Source organism: Podarcis tiliguerta (assembly GCF_965153285.1).
Source record: "Podarcis tiliguerta genome assembly, chromosome: 3".
In the NCBI taxonomy this organism is placed as follows: Eukaryota; Metazoa; Chordata; class Lepidosauria; order Squamata; family Lacertidae; genus Podarcis; species Podarcis tiliguerta.
Window position 1 is genome coordinate 65,171,660 of NC_139536.1, and position 21,361 is coordinate 65,193,020.

The following is a 21,361-nucleotide window of genomic DNA, read 5'->3' on the forward strand; positions in this document are numbered from 1 at the left end:
TCAGTGGAGACAATACTGAGCTAGCTGGGTCAACGGTCTGACTCTGTATGAGGCAGCTTCCTGTGTCCCTGTGTGCCAAAGAGTTATGACTTACCACATCTTTTGTTGGCTGGTGTAATGTTACACTGGTGGTGGCCTAGGACATGGGTAGGCAAACTAAGGCCCAATGGATCCGACCCAATTGCCTTCTAAATCTGGCCTGCGGACTTGGAATCAGTGTGTTTTTACATGAGTAGAATGTGTCCTTTTATTTAAAATACATCTCTGGGTTATTTGTGGGGCATAGGAATTCGTTCTTCCCCACCCCAAAAAAAATATAGTCTTGCCCCCCACAAGGTCTGAAGGACAGTGGACTGGCCCCCTGCTGAAAAAGTTTGCTGACCCCTAGTCTACGATTTAGAACAAATCCTAATCTCCTCTGTTGTCATATCTAGTACAGTGGTACCTCAGGTTAAGTACTTAATTCGTTCCGGAGGTCCGTTCTTAACCTGAAACTGTTCTTAACCTGAAGCACCACTTTAGCTAATGGGGCCTCCTGCTGCTGCCGTGCCGCCTGTTTCATCCTGAAGCAAAGTTCTTAACCCGAGGTAATATTTGTGGGTTAGCGGAGTCTGTAACCTGAAGTGTATGTAACCTGAAGCGTATGTAACCCGAAGTACCACTGTACATATACCGTAATTGCACTCATAGTTTGAAATTAACTAGTTTGGTTCCTCAGTCACAACCAAGGGATTTATCCATGCTTAGCACACAGAGGGTACCTCAAAAAAAGTATTAGAATGACAATGTATCCCAAATGATACTTGTAGTTCTGAAGGATCTAAAGAACACCAGAGAGAGAGAGAGAGAGAGAGAGAGAGAGAGAGAGAGAGAGAGAGAGAGAGACTCTTAAGACTAAATTCAGTTTCTACCTTTGTTAGCAATGAGTTACCCTGAACTGTTCTTTTAGCTTGAACAATATTGTTCACATTTTCATCTGTTGTTGCAAGCATGGCCTAAATCCCTCCTCCCTTTGATCCAATTCTAGTTTTCTGCAGTATTAGATTTAGCATTCCATTTTATGAACAATTTCTGGAAATATCTAGGATAATCCCATACTCACATGCTTTTTTCAATTTGACATTAGTTTCAGTAAAGCCATCTTCTTGCAATGCAAGACAGGAAATTTGAACATTGTCAGCATGTTTTCATATGCTTAGGCACATCTTTTGCCATTGAAAGGAAATTGTGTTCTCTTGTGTATTCAGGAATGCATGGTCTCAGGGGTCCTCATGTTATGACCCCACATGGGTCACCTTCTGTGTGCTACCTGGCCCAAAGTTATCTTTTTCACTACCCATGGCCAGTTAAATTGTGTCCCATGAAACTCTGGAAGCCCAGATCTCTGCAACAAGCACAATTCTGGGTGTCTTTATTATTATTATTTTAAGTATTTCAAGAAATTCAGTGACAGTTCTTTGATTGCAAGGAGATTGTTCCCTTTTCCTTGGCCCAATTTTCTAAGCAAAGTATATTGCTTTGGCTGGTACAATCAGTGGTGGCTAGTGCCATTGGGACTGGTGCGGTGGGAGGCTGGGAGGCCAACAGTAGGTGGCGCCAGAGCCAATGACAGGCAGAGCCAACTAATTCTGGTTTTGTCCCTGCCCTCCTCCCTACATGTGAGACTAAGGAGGAAGAATCCAAGGCCACTCCCTGGACTGGAGGTAATAAATAAGAAAGTGGGCAGATAGAGGCTGATTGAGGGCAGACTAAGACTGGTTGGGCAGTGCCTCATTTGCCCTAATGGACTAGTCTCTGCCGATTGTAATACAAACCTCTTTCAGCTCTGTTGAAGCTGAACGAGCGCTTTCACTGCCCAACACCTCAAATTTAAGGACTCCAGTTGAAGCAGTTTTATGAATTATAGCTTTGTGACCTTGCTGGAGGCTCTTACCGGTCTCCTGAAATCCATTTCCCTATCTCTAAAATATGCACAGTAATATTTAATTAACTTCCTCACACTGATATTTTGAGATTAATGAGTTAAGATCTGCGTACCACTTTGAAGTTGCAAAATGTTATATAAGTAGGGGGCATTTGTTATCTGGATGTTTTTTAATTCAGCAATTAAAAGTACTGATTATTCTTTCCCGTGTTCGGAGTATTAAAAGTGGGGAAGAAGCAATATGTCATCACGCATGCAAGCCAGAAATAAAATTAAACAATATACAGGAGAATAAAACCATGCCACTGTTTCTGCAGTGCTGTTCTCTACATGACTTTGTTCTTGTAAGTCAGTTCAGAAGCTGTCTCAGGAATCACGACTGAAAATGCAGTTGTCCCAGGACTGGTGATTTCTTACTCTTTCCTCCTTGATCACCTAATCATTTTCTACAAAAAAGAAGGGGGAAAGTATTTGCACTTTTTAATGTAAGTAAGCAGCTCACCATAAAATAATAATTACTGCAAGATGAAAATAAAACCCACAAAATGAGTTTGGGCGGGGGGGCACTGTGTGCCCGAACCACACTTTTAATTCCAGGATCTACCATGGATTCCATTGCTGGAATAGCCAGGCCAGCCTGGTAATGGCCCACTAAAGATAAGTCTTTAAGGGAACAAAGGGGGTGGCTCTGTGGGCAAATGGGTGAGCCTCCATCCCTCCATTGTCTGTTAGTTAGAAAGACAAAAGGCCAGAGTTGAGTGGTCTGAGCTAGAAGCTGGATGCAAAAGCTGCAGGCTGCAAAGGCAGAGAGAGTGAGCCAAGGCTGGTTTCTGCTGGAATTCTGGGTCAGTGTCCGGTACCCCTGGAATCTTGTGCTGCTCAGAGATTGGGGTAGCATGCAGCAGCTTAATAAAATTCACAATATCCTTAAAGGCATCACCAGACTCAGTATTTTGCAGGAGGAATTTGAGAACAAATCAGGATGTATAGGTTTGCACAACAGGAGTGGATTAAAGCACCCTGCTGCCCTGTTGTTTAGTCGTTTAGTCGTGTCCGACTCTTTGTGACCCCATGGACCAGAGCACGCCAGGCACTCCTGTCTTCCACTGCCTCCCACAGTTTGGTCAAACTCATGCTGGTAGCTTCGAGAACACTATCCAACCATCTCGTCCTCTGTCATCCCCTTCTCCTTGTGCCCTCCGTCTTTCCCAACATCAGGGTCTTTTCCAGGGAGTCTTCTCTTCTCATGAGGTGGCCAAAGTATTGGAGTCTCAGCTTCAGGATCTGTCCTTCCAGTGAGCACTCAGGGCTGATTTCCTTAAGAATGGATAGGTTTGATCTTCTTGCAGTCCATGGGACTCTCAAGAGTCTCCTCCAGCACCATAATTCAAAAGCATCAATTCTTCGGCAATCAGCCTTCTTTATGGTCCAGCTCTCTGCTGCCCTAGTGCAACAATTACTTTTGCTGTTAAGAAACTGACTGGGAAATACATTGAAAATGCATTGAAGATTGTGGAACAAACGAACATACGTATAAACACCGTGCAAGCAAATCAAGATGAATGCTCACGGTCCTATACTGTAACCTCCCCTCAAACAAATCAGAGTGAATCCTCAATAAAGCTGAGGTATGGTCTAACCTCCAAATAAGCTTTGTGCAAGTAAAATAAGGATAACTTCTCAATAAATGTGTTGTCTATAGGCATTGTCAGAGCTCGTCACTTGTGCATCAGCTGAGTATTCAGAGTGGCAAGTACACACATTGTTATTTCTTCCTGTTGCACATAATGGATTAGAACTTGGCTGCCAATCCTCCAATCTAGCTCACAGAGTCGTAGAGTTGGAAGGGTCCGAAAGGGCAATCTTGTCCAATACACAAACACCCTGGTAATGTACACAGGAATCACACCTAATCAGTTTTGTCTGCCTTGACTGACGGCAGCATTCTAGAATTTCAGGCAAGCATATTTCCCAGCCTTACCTGGCTGCGCCAGGGATTTAACCGGGGACTCTGCATGCAGTGCAGATGCTCTCCCACTGAGCCATGGCTACACTCATTAGGGACTACACTTCTAACCAGCTGTGCCGTGTGCAGATCTTACAAATGAGACACACATTAAAGCCACATGTAAAAGAGATTAATGTGTTCCGCAAGGTGGCAGCCTAGATAAGCCCCGTATTTTAGAACGTGAAACATCAGTCAGTTTGCTTAAACCAACACAATTTAAGTATTCCCTTGAAAACGACTTACTGCCTTGATCAGTGATAGAGCAAGGTAATTTTAGACTTTGGCCTTAATGCTTCTTTTTAGGTGGTCATGTGTTTTACTTAGGTTGTGAAGCACCCAGTTAATATTTCTCTTCTCTCCCCATAATCCCCCAACCATTTCATAGTTTACAACTGCTGCTGCATTCTTGATTCTTAGAGCGAAACACAAAGAAAACACAGTTTGCTAACAATGAATTTTAAGACTAATACTGTATACATGTGCGGTTTTGAATTTTAGCCGCACTTAAACCATAACAGAGTTTGATTCTGGTGTCTTGATATTAAGCACATGTACTTGGGGATGAGCTTAATGTTGTTGTAGAAAAGAATTACCGTATTTTTCCATGTATAAGACTTGGTTTTCCCCCCTAAAAAATAATGTCCAAAATTTGGGAGTGTCTTATACACGGATAGATCTCCCCCATTTCCTTAAATCTGAGTCCCCCAAAATAGGGGGCGTCTTATACATGGAACAATACACACACACGCACACACCATATATATTGTTGTTATTCTGTCTCTCACAGCTACAATAAACCTACCATTAAAATTATGGACTGGTCATTTCTTCGTCAGAGGGCAAACGGGCAAATTTAGCAGGGGATCAAATACTTCCCCCCCCCTCAGTGTGTGTGTGTGTGTGTGAAAGTAAAATGCGGACATATAGGAACCTTCCTATATTGAGTGAAACCATTGGTCCATCTAGCGCAGAATCTGCACTAGGGGTGAGGCATCTATAGCTGTGGGCATACCAGGAGGTCCAATTTGGCCTGTGAAGCCATTTCCCCCAAACCACACATCTGCTCTGTACCCTGTTCCCAGCATTGAAGGAGCAGAGCTAGTCTTCTCAAAAGCACATCTCTTCAGCTTCCTCTGTGAGTGAGTGAGTGAGGAAGCAGCAGCAGCAGCAGCAGCACCCTCGGCCAACACCCTACACTTACAGTTTGTTTAAAGCATGTGGCTTCCTCCAAAGAATCCTGGGAGCAGTAATTTATCTCACCAAACTTTGATTCCCAGCACCTTTAACAAACAACAGGTCCCAGGATTCTTTGGGGGAAGTCCTGCACTTTTAGATGTATGGTGTGTATGTATAACCAAGAGCACCCACAGCCTGGCTACTGGAAATGGAATGATAAATGATGAGCTGGAGATAGGAAGTATATTGCGAACTGGGATACTATAAAGTTACACTCATGCTTTGTAAAAAATATCAGCTTTATGTAACATAAACTGCTCTACAACAGGAAGACCGTCCTGCTTTGTTATTGCCGTTAAGACTTTTTTCATAAAATATTAGGGGGCATTAGAAACATAAGACTGAAATGCTCCCGCACTGAACATAAACTGAAATTTCATCCTTCGGTAATGATTGCAAACTGCAGTAAGAAGGAAATCTCTCTGTCTTGCGTGCATGTGTTTGGTGCTAGAGGAGTGAAATGAAAAAAGGTCATCAGGATCAAATAAGAAAAGGAAGAAGAATAAACAGGAAAAATTAAATAGCCTTGTAAGTCAGCATATGAAGCTACTGAATTCTTTGGTTTTGCTGCTCTCTCCGTTATGTAAAATTTGCCTTTGCCACTGGGCAAATAATATTGCACTGATGGATGTATAAATCTTCCCTTGATATTACTTCAAGATGGGAGGGTTGGAGGGGAAATCATTACATGTTTGATGACAGTTGCAATATCAAACTGATTTAGACGACACTCTAGTTCTTGCACCATAAAGCAAGAATGATAAAAGGAGATCAATAAAACTGTGCTTACATTTATCAAACAAAAGGAAATAAAATGTGGGCATGAAAGAAATATTGGAAGGAAAACTGAAACTGAGTAGCATAGCACAGTCAGTTTAAATATATATACATGCTTCCACCGTGTGCATTATTTCCACAGCAAGCAAAACAGCCTAATGAAGATATGACACCTTATAAGCCATATTCACAGATGAAGGGATCCCACCTTTCTAAGCACAATTTCATGCCTCTTTGGAAACACCCCTAAAAAGGCACTAAGATGACAGATTTGCAAGGCAAGATATACCTCCTACTTTAAACCTCTTCAACTCCCGTCAACTCTTTTTGCTACAGCTTGTGTGAGGTCATGCCTTGGCAGAAACCCGGCCAAAATGGATGCTGAATAGAATGATAACTTTATTACTGAGATTGAGGGAGAATTGCAGCAATTACCTAGTTGGCTGCCTGGTTCTGGAAACGGAATCGTCCGTTGCTGGAAGAGCAACTTTGTTAAATTACGAGTTTACATTACGCCAAACAAAATATGTCACAGGGACATAAGAGGAGCTCAGATGAGTCAGGTCAATCAAAGGACTCCCACTATCCTGTTTCCCACAGGGGCCAACTTGAGATCTGTGGGAAGCACACAGACAGGAGCTTTCCATAGCTAACTGTGCCTAGTTCCCAGGATTCTTTGGGCCAGCCATGACTGCAAAAGTGGCACCAAAAGGTCTTTAGATGTATGGTATGGATGTCATCCGTTTTCTGGTCCTTCCTGAATGTTCCTAGCCACCCAGATGCCTCAGTCCTTGATGGCGTGTTGTGTCTCCTTGCCTTAGTAGATGTAACAGCTACCTTTCATAAGCACTGAGGAGTGTGAATCCATCATCAATATTAAAAGTCATACTCAAAGATAGACTATGCAGCTCAGAAATAATATTCTGTGAGAATGCTACCTAAAAAAATTGAAAAAAGGTTATGATTTATTGATACAATATGGGATGTCATGGGTTTTATAACAGGAGCTGGATATAATAGGATGATTAAGGAGCCTGAAACAGAGCAAATGCTTAGTTTATCCAGAATAACTAGAAACACACAGTTATTTTGTATTCTCATTATATGGTGACTACTTCTCAGCTTTTCTTGCTAGGTATAATCATGTCTATTTGACCAAGTCCAGAAATGATGCTTAATTTCATTATACCTAGCCTACACATTTCCCATAACATAACTATAGCTGTTTCTTCCCTGTGAGGTTTTGGCGCTATCTAGCATGAAAACAATAAATCCTTTTCTATCAGCTGCTGATGTGCCAAACATTTGGCTGGACAGATTAAAGTTTATGCTATATAACCAGATGGCCCTATAGCTGTGAGTTTTCTCCTGGGCAAATTCAGCTGTCACAGCTGAGCATCTGCACAAAGCCACGAGGGATTGATGTACTTTTCATTCATTTTCACTGGGACAGACATCATTAGCATTCAGAGAAGGAGGCATCAGACCAGAGAATTAGTCCTAGCCCGTGTTAACATGCCGCCTTGTCAATCATGTACCAATCATTAAACATACTGTCTGCCAAGCTGGATTTAGAAGAACTGCTATACTGTACTGAAGGGGGTGGCTTGAGTATCTGTGTCTTGTTCAATCATCCTCAGTGCAGTAACATAATTAGATATTTTTCTGCCTTCACTGATGGTCCAGTTGGACTTACTTGAGCGTCCAGGTTTGTTTGAAGGGGGGAGGGGGAGGATCCAGGAAATTAAAGACCAGTTAACTTAATGTCTGTTCTGGGTAAATAGGGATGCGGGTGGCGCTGTGGGTAAAAGCCTCAGCGCCTAGGGCTTGCCGATCGAAAGGTCGGCGGTTCGAATCCCCACGGCGGGGAGTGCTCCCGTTGTTCGGTCCCAGCGCCTGTCAACCTAGCAGTTCAAAAGCACTCCCGGGTGCAAGTAGATAAATAGGGACCGCTTACTAGCGGGAAGGTAAACGGCGTTTCCGTGTGTGGCTCTGGCTCGCCAGAGCAGCGATGCCACGCTGGCCATGTGACCCGGAAGTGTCTCCGGACAGTGCTGGCCCCCGGCCGCTTGAGTGAGATGGGCGCACAACCCTAGAGTCTGTCAAGACTGGCTCGTACGGGCAGGGGTACCTTTACCTTTACTTTATTACAGTGATACCTCGGGTTAAGTACTTAATTCGTTCCGGAGGTCCGTTCTGGACTTCCATAGGATCTGGTTGGCTACCAAAAGAACAGGATTCTGGACTGGATAAGCCTTTGGTTCGATCCATCAGGGCTCTTCTTATGTTCTTCAGAATCAGAGAGTACCAATAAATGGACAGCTCTAGCTCTAGCTATGGAGGAATGTAAATAGTAGTGTACCCTATGGATCTGCATGGGACTGGTGCTTTGTAACTTGTTCATAAATGATCTAGAATTGGGGTAAGCAGTGAGGTGTCCAAGTTTGCTGATGGAACCCAATTGTTTAGGGTAGTTATAACAAGAAGGGATAGCAAAGAACTCAAAAAGGTTATCTCCAAATAAGCAGTAAATTGTAATGCAGTTCAGTGGAAGCAAGTGTAAACTTATGCACATCGGAGCAAAAGAATATCAACTTCACATATACACTGCTGACGTCTGAGCTGACAATGAATGACCAGGGAAAGAATCTTAAAGTTGTGGAGGATAGCTCAATGAAAATTTTGACCCGGTGTATAGCTACTGTGAAAAAAGCGAATTACGTATTGGGGAACACTTGCAAAGCGATTGAAAACAAATCTGGCGGTAACATACCACTTTTATATTTCTGTGTTTCTGTGGGCAAATCTGATTGTTTGGGGGGGTTGCATGTATCAACACCATACATTTAAAGCTCATGCAACACACATTTGAAGCATGTGACTTTGGAATTCTAAGAACTGTAGTTTTAAGTATGCTGAGAAAGGGTCTCCATGAGGGGAAAACTATAGCTCCCAGGATTCTTTGGGGGAAGAAGCTACATGCTTTAAATGTGTATTAGAGCTACTTGAAATGTATGGTGGGGATCTGTCCAAAGTAGTACATACAGTTCTAACAGTCTACAGTTATATAGGCTAACACTGATCTTTCATTATCAAAATGTAACTATTTCCACAGGGGTAGGCATGTTAATCTCTTGCAGCAAAAACAAGTGTCTTGTGGTTCCTTAAAGACTAATAGATTTATTGTGGCATACTCTTTTGTGGACTGCTTTAATATGTTTTTATTATAAATAAATAAATAAATTGTCCAGTAGCACCTTAGAGACCAACTAAGTTTGTTCTTGGCATGTACACGAAAGCTTATACCAAGAACAAACTTAGTTGGTCTCTAAGGTGCTACTGGACAATTTATTTATTTATTTTTTAAATATATTTCGACTGTGTCAGACCAACACAGCTACCTACCTGAATCTATGTTTTTATTATTATTTTTAAAAGACTTCTGATTTTTAACTCAACAGAAAAAGCATGTAAGCTGTGGCCAGAAAATCACAAAACACCAACAAATGATTATTATGTAAAATAGATTCCACTTAGCAAAGTGACATTTAGATAGTAGGAGCTGTATATTACTGATTCTCTTTTTGACTTTCTCCTTCCTTCCTTCCTTCCTTCCTTCCTTCCTTCCTTCCTTCCTTCCTAGTTGCTTTAGTCCTGAGGCAGAAAGGTCAGTACTTTTGAAACAGAAAAATGGGAACCGTCAATGAAGTTTTAGCGCCAGTTTCCTTCAGGATTCTTCACCTTGAAAACCATTATCTGTCTTTGCAGTGATGATGCCGTGAAGTTAAATGGTTGATGAGGAAAACTGTGGAACTAGCACATGCTTTGTGAAGCCTGCATAACTAGTGCCCTATTGTTGTCACTGGAGTGCCTCAAAAGAAGTGTCTTCTCCTAAACTGTGTCCATTCAGACATGCCTAATGATGTAACATGTGGGAAGAATTTGTGTCAAAATGAAATTCCTCCAGAAGAAGAACAGCAAAAAAATTGGCAGTTGTTAAGTAACACCATAGATGTTATAAAGGTAATTACAAAACATATTATACCATTAAAAATACTGCCATATTTAGATTTAGGTTTCCAGAGAAATTAGGAGAATTAAATTATTTCCCTCAGTGTAATTCCCAGATTGGTGCACTTCCAATGGCCCCTTAGTGCTCTCTACTGGACTCTCTGTGGAATATTTCTTACACACAAATTCCTCCCTCCCCCCACTTTTTTATTTGAATATTCATTGCAGAATCGTACAAGCAAAACAGAAAAGAGAGTGTGGTTATAACTGCATGAAAACTAGACTTCAGGGGCAAAATGAATAAATAGGTAAAGGACATTAGAGAAAAATAAGAAAAGGGGTGGGGGGAGAAGGGGGACTTAAATTAAACCATGGCTCCCAAAACAGCATGAAGCATAACCTGGCAATGGAGTCACTGACTCGTGGAAGTTCCCTTAATGCAGGGACAGGGAACATGTGGTCCTCCAGGCATTGTCAGATTGCAACCCCCAACATCCCCAGTCGCCATGGCCCATGCTCAGGGGTGATAAGTGCTTTAATCCAGCAATATCTGGAAGGCCCCAGTTTCGCCATCCATGCCTTTATGAAACTGTTTTTAGGAATGCAGGCACCCTATTCACAGAAGTAACAAAGGTTTTTTCAGGCAACCTGTTATAATGATCATTCAACTTTATTGGTTTATGGAGTTTAGGCAACACTGGCTATATAAAACAAATTCATCCTGATTTGTTTGGGGGATAGTAAACGATGTTACACCAAGCAAGTTTTATCCCACACTTTCCAGTGCATTTATTCATCACTTTCCTTAACCCAAAATGATCATTTTGGGGAAGCAGGTTTGTTTCGTAAGGACTCCAAGACAGCTTTAATTGCCCAGGATGAACTAGTTGGGATGCGACTGAAGCCCACATGAGAATAGTGAGAGTCTGGAAGTGCCCAAAGGCAACCAACCAATAAGTTTTGCAGTTCTCCTAATCTTTCCCCTTATAAAATAGGTGCCAAATTTTTGCCTATCGTTTATTTTCTATTGGCAAATCCGTAGCCCATCGATTCATTGTCACTTTGCCTGAAATGCAGTGATAAAAAAAGACACAGAGATCTGAATGCAATAGTGGAGTCTTTATAGCAGTCACACAATTAGACAGGTCCTCAGGTATCACAGAGAAATTTTGCTAGGAAATGTCTGGTCAAAATGGCTAATCCTATATGTTACTAAGGCAGAAAATTAAACTTTAAATTCAATTACAATTATGTTCCTGGTAAATGTCTTCCTCCGGCATATGGCTCTTTCTGCAGCTTGCTAAATTTCCAGTTGTTACTGAAACAAATATTTGAAGCAGCCAGGATAACGTACTGGCACCATGTAGACACATTTTCTTTTCTGTCTTTTTTTAGTAAGGGGAAGAATTTCCGTTTGTCCTAACAAATGTGCCCATCAAATGTATTACCCTACCAAATGGAAAGTTGAAATTCACACACACACACAGTATGGGTTATATGAAAATAGCCCATTCAATTGATCAGCCTACCCACTGCAACATGACATAGTCCCACAGAAAAATGGCTACCGCACAGCAGTATGAAGGTGCACAAAACATAGTAAAATGTCTGAGAGAAAGGTTTATCAGTATCCACCCAGTGGCTTACCAAACAATTGCACACTTTCTTGCTCTTAGGTCTTTCATTCATTTTCTTCTGTTGCTCTTGTAATCATTTGGAATAAGATTATGTATCTAACCTAACCCCCACTTCTTCAGAGGCATAAAGATCCATTGTTTAAACTTTCTCACATACTGTGGTGTCATGGCACCCCAGCTGCACCCTGCACTCAGGACCACGATGGGAAGGGAGATCTGGCCAAAATAATGTGTTCTTCTCTACTTTGCCTTCCCTTACAATGAGCTGTCCACAGCCACCAGGTCAAAAGTCTGCTTTTCCCTGGCTACCTTAACCTTCCTTCTCTTTAGCTAGAATGGTGTTTGTTGGCTCATAAATGCAGGGTGGTTTAAAATAATGGAGGCCACAAGGTTTTATGAATCATGGTTAAATGTTTACTAAAACGGTAAGTTGTTCTTAGAAGGGGGGGAGGCTTAAGCAGATGAGTGGTTATGTGCATACAAAGCAATTCCCAAAAGGAGCGGAAATACAGTGATGCCCCGCAAGACGAATGCCTCGCAAGACGGAAAACCCGCTAGACGAAAGGGTTTTCCGTTTTGGAGGTGCTTCGCAGGACGAATTTCTCTATGGGCTTGCTTCGCAAGACGAAAATGTCTTGCAATTCCTGGGGGTTTTTTCCGCTCCCCACCCCCTTTTTCTAAGGCACTAAGCTGCTAATAGCCTTTTAGCAGCTAATCCGCTAATCCCTTAAGCCTTTAATAGCCGCTAATAGCCGCTAAACCGCTAATAGCGCTAATCCGCTAATGGGCTTGCTTCACAAGACGAAAAAACCGCAAGACGAAGAGACTCACGGAACGGATTCTTTTCGTCTTGCGAGGCACCACTGTACAGAAATCAACGTAGGAATAAACACATCTGGTTAGCCCATAATTAGACAGTCCCTAACATTTAAAGACTTGGCAGTCCCTAACATTTAAAGTGGTGCTTCAGGTTAAGAACAGTTTCAGGTTAAGAAAGGACCTCCAGAATGAATTAAGTACGTAACCAGAGGTACCACTGTAAAACTGAATTACTGTGTTGCGAAATGATGCATGTCTAAAAAGTGAGTCACCAACAGGAAAAGTTGGGAAAGCTCTGCCATAGGATCTGCACCAAACTTCGCTAATTAAATTATAATACCTTCCAATTTGATTACTTGAGAGGCAAGGCTTGATAACAGGAAACAAATTAACCCCTTAAATCCAAACCAACTTCCTATAGGATGCTTATTTGTTTTTGAAACAGCCTGATTCCTGCACATGTGGTAATACTTGGTATATTTATCATCTTCTCAAGAAGACAGAAAGCCCTTTCAAGCGATCTTAATGAGTTTACACCCTAGTCCAGTTATCTAGATTTGACGGTACAGTGGTACCTCGGGTTAAGAACTTAATTCATTCTGGAGGTCCGTTCTTAACACAGCTGTCAACCGTCCCTTATTTGGAGGAAACTCCCTTATCTCAGCGCCATTTCCCTCTGCTGTCCCAGATTCATATCCCGTAAATTTCACGGTTTTCAAAGGAAGCAGCTCCTCTCCCTCCCTCCCTGCCGGCCAGGGAGGAGGGAGGCTCTAACTGTGTTGCTTGGCTGCGTTGCTCACCCTTAGGAGTCTAAGAATGACTGGGGGGTGGAGCTTGCATGCCTTGTGCCGATCAAATTGGCCGCGCTGCCTGGGGAATCGCCTTTGCTTAGCGCTTCCCAGTGAAGAGGTGACGTGGTTTTCCTTGCTGCATCCCCTTTGCTGGGTTGCTGCGCTGTGGGAACCACTGCTTGAGGCTTCGTTTGGCTGCTGGTTGACTAAAATCCCTTATTTTGGCTGCTGATCCCTTATTTTCGAGGCTGCTGGTCCCTTATTTTCAAATCTGTAAGTTGACAGCTATGGTTCTTAACCTGAAACTGTTCTTAACCTGAGGTACTTTAGCTAATGGGGCCTCCCGCTGCCGCCGCACCGCCAGAGCACGATTTCTGTTCTCTTCCTGAAGCAAAGTTCTTAAACCGAGGTACTGTTTTTGGGTTAGCAGAGTCTGTAACCTGAAGCGTCTGTAACTGAAGCATCTGTAACCCGAGGTATCACTGTATGAGGAATTATATCTTCTCAAAATAGCTTGTCAGTACTAATAATTTTTAATTAAAGGTCAAAATGAGACCCAGCAATACATTAAAAATTAAAAAGCAGTAGTTTGCATAGTTTAACTTCTGTATAAAAAGCAGGTGCTGTAATTCAGTTGTAAATAAAGTCCTCTTCAAGCATTCACAGTCAGTGAAGAGGGCAGCAGGGTCATGCATGCAAGCCTGACCTCTAACATCCTCTCCCACAGATACCTTCATCTGAAAGTGCTTAGAAGCCTCCTTCAGAGTATGGTGAGGCTGAATCAGTGCCGTTTGGTGCTGCTACTCCAGAGCAGGTGCAAATGGACTGGTGATGCAGTAACACGTATCTCAAAAATCAGTGTGGTTTATAACAGCACAGAACACAGTCAAGGTGAAAGCAAGGTAAGCCAAGGTGAAAGCACCTTGCATACAAGTACGCTGCAATGCAATGTGAACTGCAGGGGCTGGTTGCACAAGCTCATCCAGACTTAGCCTTATCTTTGGAAACTTCACCAACACTTTCCAGATAAACTGAGATGACTGTTCAGCTACTACATTGTGACATTTTAAAGATTTGCCCAAAGTTGTTCAGCTTTAAAAAAAGGAGTTTTTGGGTTGCCATACACCAGATTTTCTTTCCTGATCCAAGTCCAAGACTTTATCCGTTACTATACCACACTTGATCTTTTGTCTGCAAAAGGCTGCCAACAGTATTTAAAAATGCACATTTGCTATGTCTGAGAGTTAACCCAACTGCATTCAATAAGGCTTACTTTCATGAGGATTGCAGCCTAAAACACTGTAATCCTGTGACTTCAGTAATCCTGGCTGCAATCCAATGCACGCTTACTTAGAAGGCACCTTGAACTTAATGGGACTTGCATAGGAATATGGTGTTAGCTGATATGTAGGTCACTGAAAAATTCATATATTTAGCATTATAGCTATATTTAGCATAGCATTATGTATCCCATTAAGTCGCTGTACAAAATTTAAGTCTCTCTCTAATGCCACTTGGGTTTACTCAGGAAAGCATCCCAGATTATCCAAACTGCTTTACTGTGTGATGAGTTTTCTCACTCTAGCCTACAAAGCCTCATGTTAAAAAGCTGTATGATAACGTGTCAGACCACATGTGCCTGAAGGCAGAGGGCTTCCCCTGACAAATCCTGGGAAGTGTAGCTCGGTAAACTACACGTGCATTGGCACCTAGGGGCAGCAGGGCTAGCCAAGGTGCCCTTCACGTGTTTGGTGCCCACCAGGACCGAACAGTGGGTTGAATGCAAACTTGGGGTGGAATGACTTCATTCACCCCATTGGTTTCAGCGAGAACAAGCGCGCGTCTTAAGATAGCGCCAAGGAAGAGAGGAAGAAGGCGCTGGGGGCAACAGCGAAGCCGGGTGCGGAACAAGCCGGCGCCAGGGTCCCCGCGCTGGCGGGCGGGCGGGGTTGCGCGGAGGGCGCCGGCGGGCCGAGGCAGCTGCGGCCCAGGCCCTCCTTGGCCGGGCATTGTGACGCGCGCGGGCGCCGACTGTGCTGCTGCGCAGCCGGGGGCGGCGTGCGCCAGGGCCCGAGGCCACATCGGCCATGAGGCGGCACCAGCAGCGGCGTCGGCCGCGGCGCGGGTCGGGCCAGTACCTCGGGGCGGAGCCCGGGTGGCGCGTCTCCCCGAGCGACCGAGGCGCGCCCAGCGCCAGCAAGGGCCGCAAGAAGGCGCCCGCCACGTCGTGCTGCAGCTTGTCGGGCGCCGAGACCCCGCGCAGGATGGCGCGGCGACGCAGCAGCCCCGGCCGCTTCTCCCCGCCGCGGCCCTTCCCGGACGCCTACAGCTCGGAGCCCGAGGTGGCGGGCGGCGAGGGTGGCCTGCGGCGACACCTCCTGGCGCAAGCGTACCGCGACGAGGGAGGCCTGCTGCTGCCCCCGCCGCGCAAGGGCAAGGGCTGCTCGACGGCGCCGCGCGGCAAGCGGCCCGCCGCGTCGGCCTCTTGCGCGTCCCCTCTGCGCCTGTCCGCCTGGCAGCAGCAGCACTTGGCGCCAGCGGGCGAAGGCTGCGCCACGCCGTGCACCACCTCGTGCACCACGCTGTACGGCGGGGACTTCCCGGGGCACCCCGATCTCCCCGGGCGCTCCCCGGTGGGCAGGTGCACCCGCGTGGAGGAGCTGCTCCGCGACGACCAGTGGGCCAGCCCGGTGCCTCGGCCCTTGGAGTACGGCACGGATCTCCCCACCGACGCCAGCAAGCCGCCCTCCATCTGCCCCTCTTCCTTCTCCTTCGCCCAGTTCGACAGCAAGGCCTCCCCTCGCCTGGAGAAGAAGGAGCTCCCCAGGAGGGACTGGCAGGAGCCCTGTGACAGCAGCCACAGCCTGGCAGACCTCATGCACTCTTTGGCCAGGCCGTATGAGGACGAGGAGCCTCAGGCCTACCTGCCCCGCGACCCCAGCGCCCACCTGCACCAGCATCTTCTGGGCCGCAAGCCCCGTCGCAAACCCCGCAAGGGAGACCCACAGGTCAGCCTGCAGGACCTGACGGACAAAAGGTACGAGGACCTGATCCCCGAAAGGGACAAGAAGATTGCGGCCCTCATGCTCGCCAGGCACCAGGAGGAGGAAGAGATGAAGGACCGCCAGCTGCAGGTTTCCGACGCCTGGGATAAGATGAGGAGGAAGGAGAAGCAGCACAAGGCCAGAGCGGAGAAGGAGAGGCAGTACCAGTTGGTTGACAGCCTGGACCAGTGGCAGAGGGACCGCGATCAACGGAAAGCCAAGCTCAGGCTAGAGGAGCAGCAGCTGTTGGCAGCCCGGGAGAGGGATGTGATGCTTCGCGACAAGAAGTGGAAGAAGCTGGCCAAAGAGCAGGATTGCAGGCGGAGGGAGAAGCTGGAGAATGCTCGGCTTCAGGCCGAGTATCGGAAACGGTGCCAGGAAAAGCAGCTCTGGGACAAAAGGTTAAGCGATAGGCGTACCAAAGAGCAGAACTCCGCTTTGTACAAGGAAAGGATGCTGCAGGCCCTGGAGAAGAGGCTGATAAAGGATATGGAAAGGAAGAGGAGGAAAATAGATATGAATGACTACAAGCAGACCAAGCACATGAGCGCTAAGGACCAGGTGGAAGATCGGGTCAAAGCCGACGAGCTGTACAAGAGGCTGTGTATCGAACAAAAGCTTCAGAGGTCCCAGGAAATCCTGGAGCAGCTGCTTGAAGAAAGGAACAGGGAACTGAAGGAGAAGACTTTAAAGGAAGAAGAGCAGGGCTTGATAGCCAAGGTGAGAGCCAAAGAGACGGAGGAAGAGAAGAGGAGGCGCAAGGAGATGTTGCTGCAGATAGCTGAGATGAAGATCCAGCAGGCCAGAGAAATCATGTCCAAAAATATCCGAGACAGATCTCAGCGCGTGAGAGAGCTGAACTGTATGAAAGAACGGAACCACCATTTTCGCAAACAGAAGCTTGATTATGACGAAAAATGTCACCTACGGGAAATGCAAGAAGCTTTAAGAAGGAAAGCTCAGAAAAGCAATCAGATTCTAAGGCACAAGGACGCAGCTATCGACGAGTCTAGGAGAATAGCCAAAGCATCTTATGACCTTAGAGAAAAAGTGAGAGACCTGATAAATCGCAATTCATTCGACCAGATGGCTTTAGATGCGCAACGTAATGCAAGCCTCCTTAGAGGCCTGTAATGAAGTTTAAGGAAACATTCCAGACTGTGTTGTGTCAAAAAAAGATGGTTGTAATGCGTTCGCTCTGCATTGCTGTACACTAAAGTGATTTGAGCCTTAATTACTGTTTGACTCATAAGTGTTTGGTTTACAAACATTTACTGTTTATACTAAAAATCTATCACTTGCATTTGTGATTTGATCATGAAGAGAAAGAATTGAACTCTGGCCCTGTGCTACTCTTTATGGAAAGTGGCCTTGGTTTAATGCTAGGCACTTTGAACTGAGTATTCTTGTAACAGATTGTGATTTTGTAAAATTCTATTTTACAATGAATGTCTGAAGTGTTCACAAATTATGGAGTTTACACAGTTTGTGAATGGTTCATGACACATACTTCATTTCAAAGTATGTAGCAGTTCATCATACATCAAGAATAGAATCAAATTTAAAGATATTCCAATCATTTATTATCTTAAAATATACTATTTTTATAGCTAAATAACCTAAGCAGTTGCCTGCAATCTGCATAGTCAACCATTTACACTAGTCCCATTTATTTCAGCTGAGCACATATGCTTATTTCTGTGCACGCACAATCGCCGTAGTTTGGCAAACATAATGAATATATTTTAGCATATGGCTATGATGGCTCTGTCAAGTTTGTAATGTGGTGAATTAGAAACTTTTTTTATGAAGGAAACTGCAGGAACACAAACCATGTATAATTTATAAAGTATTCTTAAAATAAAGTTTGATCAGTATATTTCCATATTTTGAAAAGTAGGAATTGCATTACTTTATGTTCAGTAACCGTGACTAAGTTGGGAATGTGGAGATGATTCCACTGTCATATCCAACTCTGGGCTTGAATTTGCAAGGCAGAAGTGAGAGAGGGGGGAATACCCTACATTTCTATATACATTTTTCTGCTTAAAAAAAACCTCTCTCCCATTGAAATCAGTGGGAAGGAATGGGGAGGGAGAGATTTAGTCATGCACAAAAGTATAACTAAATAGCTACCTGGAAACCAGGAGGATTTGGAATCTTGGATCCAAGCTGCTTCCCAAATCATTCCCCTTTGATCTCCTCCAACCTGGAGCTCTGATGTTGGTCGGGGAAGGATTGCGGAGGAGGGAGGTTTTGATATCAGATTTCTCTGTCTTAACATCAGACTTATATATGTCACCTATCCTGTGTCCTCTAAGATTACCTTCCAGGAAACTATCATTACATCATTCATATTCTGGGTTGATCTGTGATCTGAAACAGATAATAAACAATCATAAGTATGGTGAATTAATTACCCATCTTAATGTAATTAAAAAAATAATAAGCATGTGTGTTATTTGATAGGTTGGTTGGAGAGAATAAAATGACAGAACTTGAGGAACAATAACTTCACTTCTATTGCCACGAGTGCCCAAAACATTCAAGATTCACACATCTGATACTTGACTGAAACGGGGTCAGAGCACTTGGAGCCTAAGGTTTGGACTTGTAACCAGACGGTACAACAAACAGGACCACATGGCTTCCTTTCCCCCTCCATCTAAGTTCTAAAACTGGCCTAGATGCAGACCAAGTGGGCCCCACTACCATCACATGACACAATCAAACCCAATCTTGGCCCAATCACTTTTGTCTCCTCCACCCTGGCTGACCTGAATGGCAGGACTGTGGATATGACCCTGGCCCTGCCGGGAGCTGACCAAGTTTGGATTTCACAGTATATACCTAAGACACTCTGGAAAGTATAAGAACTGGTGTATCACTGAAATAAATGTTCTCCACTTAGGTGCTGCAATCTCACTGCCACCACATTTTAATCTTAGAAAAGTTGATATGCTTATATTTGGATATAGGAAAGGCTACTTTTTGCATAACACATAGCTCACAATATTTCTTTTGAGGGAAGTAGATGCTTCTTTCCGGAAAATTAAGATTCCTCACCAGAATGTAGCGCTTCTAAAATGGACCAGAGGAGGGCACTAAAGAGTTGCACAATGATTTCTCATCTGGAAAGAGCTGTTAAAATAGATTTTGGAGCTGGAATCATTTTATTGGCCTTATGTATGCATGACAAGTGCAAACCTCTCATTCAGAAGCAAGTCCCAACCTATTTAATGGGGCATACTCTAAAGCAGTGCTTTTTCCTGGGGGGACACGGGTACGCATACCCCTAAACATTTTGTGGATCTAACTTTGGCCTCATTGAGGGGCAGTATTTCAATATGAGTATGAAAAAGAGAGTACCCCTAATAATTTTTTTTGGGGGGGGAAGCACTACTATAAAGTATCCTTATGGGCCTGGTCCAATCAAGGTAAATTTGAAAATCCCATTGATCCTAATTGAAGAGTTAAGCAAATGTTTGACTATTATCTGTTGGAATCAATGGGATGCAGAAGTCTCTTATATATTTGTTAAATTTGTATCTTGCCTTTCCACCAGATGGTGCTCATTTAACTGCTCAGATGATGCCCTATCTGCTGTAAATGCTGGATCGATTGCACATGTTCTCTATCAGCTACTATAGCCTTCCCCTGCATATCAAGTGAGTCTGTCTGTCTGTCATTAAAAGCCAGTTAACAGTTACTAGACCTCCAGTAACCTATTAGAGGCAGAGAGAGAGGATATTCTGTTTGTGTCACAGAGTACCTTTAGAGGTCACTTGCTCATTTCTGCTTTTAAATGGTTCCTGCTATGAACTGTCATTACATCAGATTTGACCTGAAATAAAAGTTACAAAAGGTGAAATGTGCAGGCATCTCAGCTCTTCAAGAACTTCCCCAGCAATTTCAAGAATCTATATGAAATCTCTTGAGTGAAATTGGGGGCACGGGGGCTGTTGTCATCTGTCTGCTGATGATAGTCCTTTTTCCATCATCTGTTTATCTAAGGGCAATGGTATTGGCTGTGAACTTGCATCTCTACACTATAATGAATGGGTGGTGGTGATGGGTGGGCTGTTTGATGTAAGGAAGATGGGATTGGCTGTTCTAGATTGGGATGAGGGAAAGCCACACTCCCTCAGAGGTGGTGTTTGACTAATGTGCACTATGTGAGACACCCCTTGAACACTGTCCAGAAGTTTCAGCTGATCCTGCACCAGGTTGGTTGCCTTGCCATATTATATACCGTATTTTTTGCTCTATAAGACTCACTTTTTTCCTCCTAAAAAGTAAGGGAAAATGTGTGTGCGTCTTACGGAGCGAATGCAGGCTGCGCAGCTATCCCAGAAGCCAGAACAGCAAGAGGGATCACTGCTTTTGCTGCACAGCAATCCCTCTTGCTGTTCTGGCTTCTGGGATTCAGAAAAAAAAATTTTCTTGTTTTCCTCCTCCCAAAACTAGGTGCGTCTTATGGTCTGGTGCGTCTTATAGAGCGAAAAATACGGTACTCAGGGAGTATATAATAGTGCTCTCCCAGTGCCAAAGTAGATATTATCTTAAATATGGGTATGTGGTTTTTTAATATATATATATATATATATATATATATATATTTGCTTTCGTAGATTTTCACGGGTACAGGAATGCAGGTTTTGGTGTCCTCGGGTGTCTTCCCGTGTAAAAGTTGGGGTGTCTAGGCGACGTTTCGACGAGGTCTCACTCGTCATCTTCAGGCTGGTGCTTTCGGCTTCTTGTTACTGGAACAGAGCAGGATCTCAGTGTTTGAGTTCCTATAAATACTGTTGAGGAGGTGTGGTGTATAGCCTCCAATGTTCTGGGCAGAGTGGTTGGACCTGACCAACCACTGCCTAACCAACACGTACTTCATCCACAATGGACAAAGATACAAACAGATAGAAGGAGCACCTATGGGATCACCCCTCTCACCGGTCATCGCTAACCTGTACATGGAACACTTTGAAACCAATGCTTTAGACAAGTCAGAACACAAACCCAAACTTTGGCTCAGATATGTTGACGACACCTTTGTAATTTGGCCACACGGGAAGGAAAAACTGGATAGCTTCCTCACACATCTCAACAGCCTA

General features: G+C 44.2%; 1 protein-coding gene across 1 annotated transcript; it reads left to right on the forward strand.

Moving 5' to 3' along the window:
* The first annotated feature begins 15,252 nt into the window (after positions 1-15,252).
* CCDC185 (coiled-coil domain containing 185) lies at positions 15,253-17,481 on the forward strand. The gene has a single exon (XM_083433637.1). It carries the CDS (start codon positions 15,291-15,293, stop codon positions 17,379-17,381), a length of 2,091 nt encoding a protein of 696 aa, XP_083289763.1. The 5' UTR covers positions 15,253-15,290; the 3' UTR covers positions 17,382-17,481.
* Positions 17,482-21,361: the final 3,880 nt, after the last annotated feature.

Bases quoted from the DNA above. Each gene is read 5' to 3' on its own strand.
- CCDC185 (XM_083433637.1), top strand. From the start codon at position 15,291: ATGAGGCGGCACCAGCAGCGGCGTCGGCCGCGGCGCGGGTCGGGCCAG.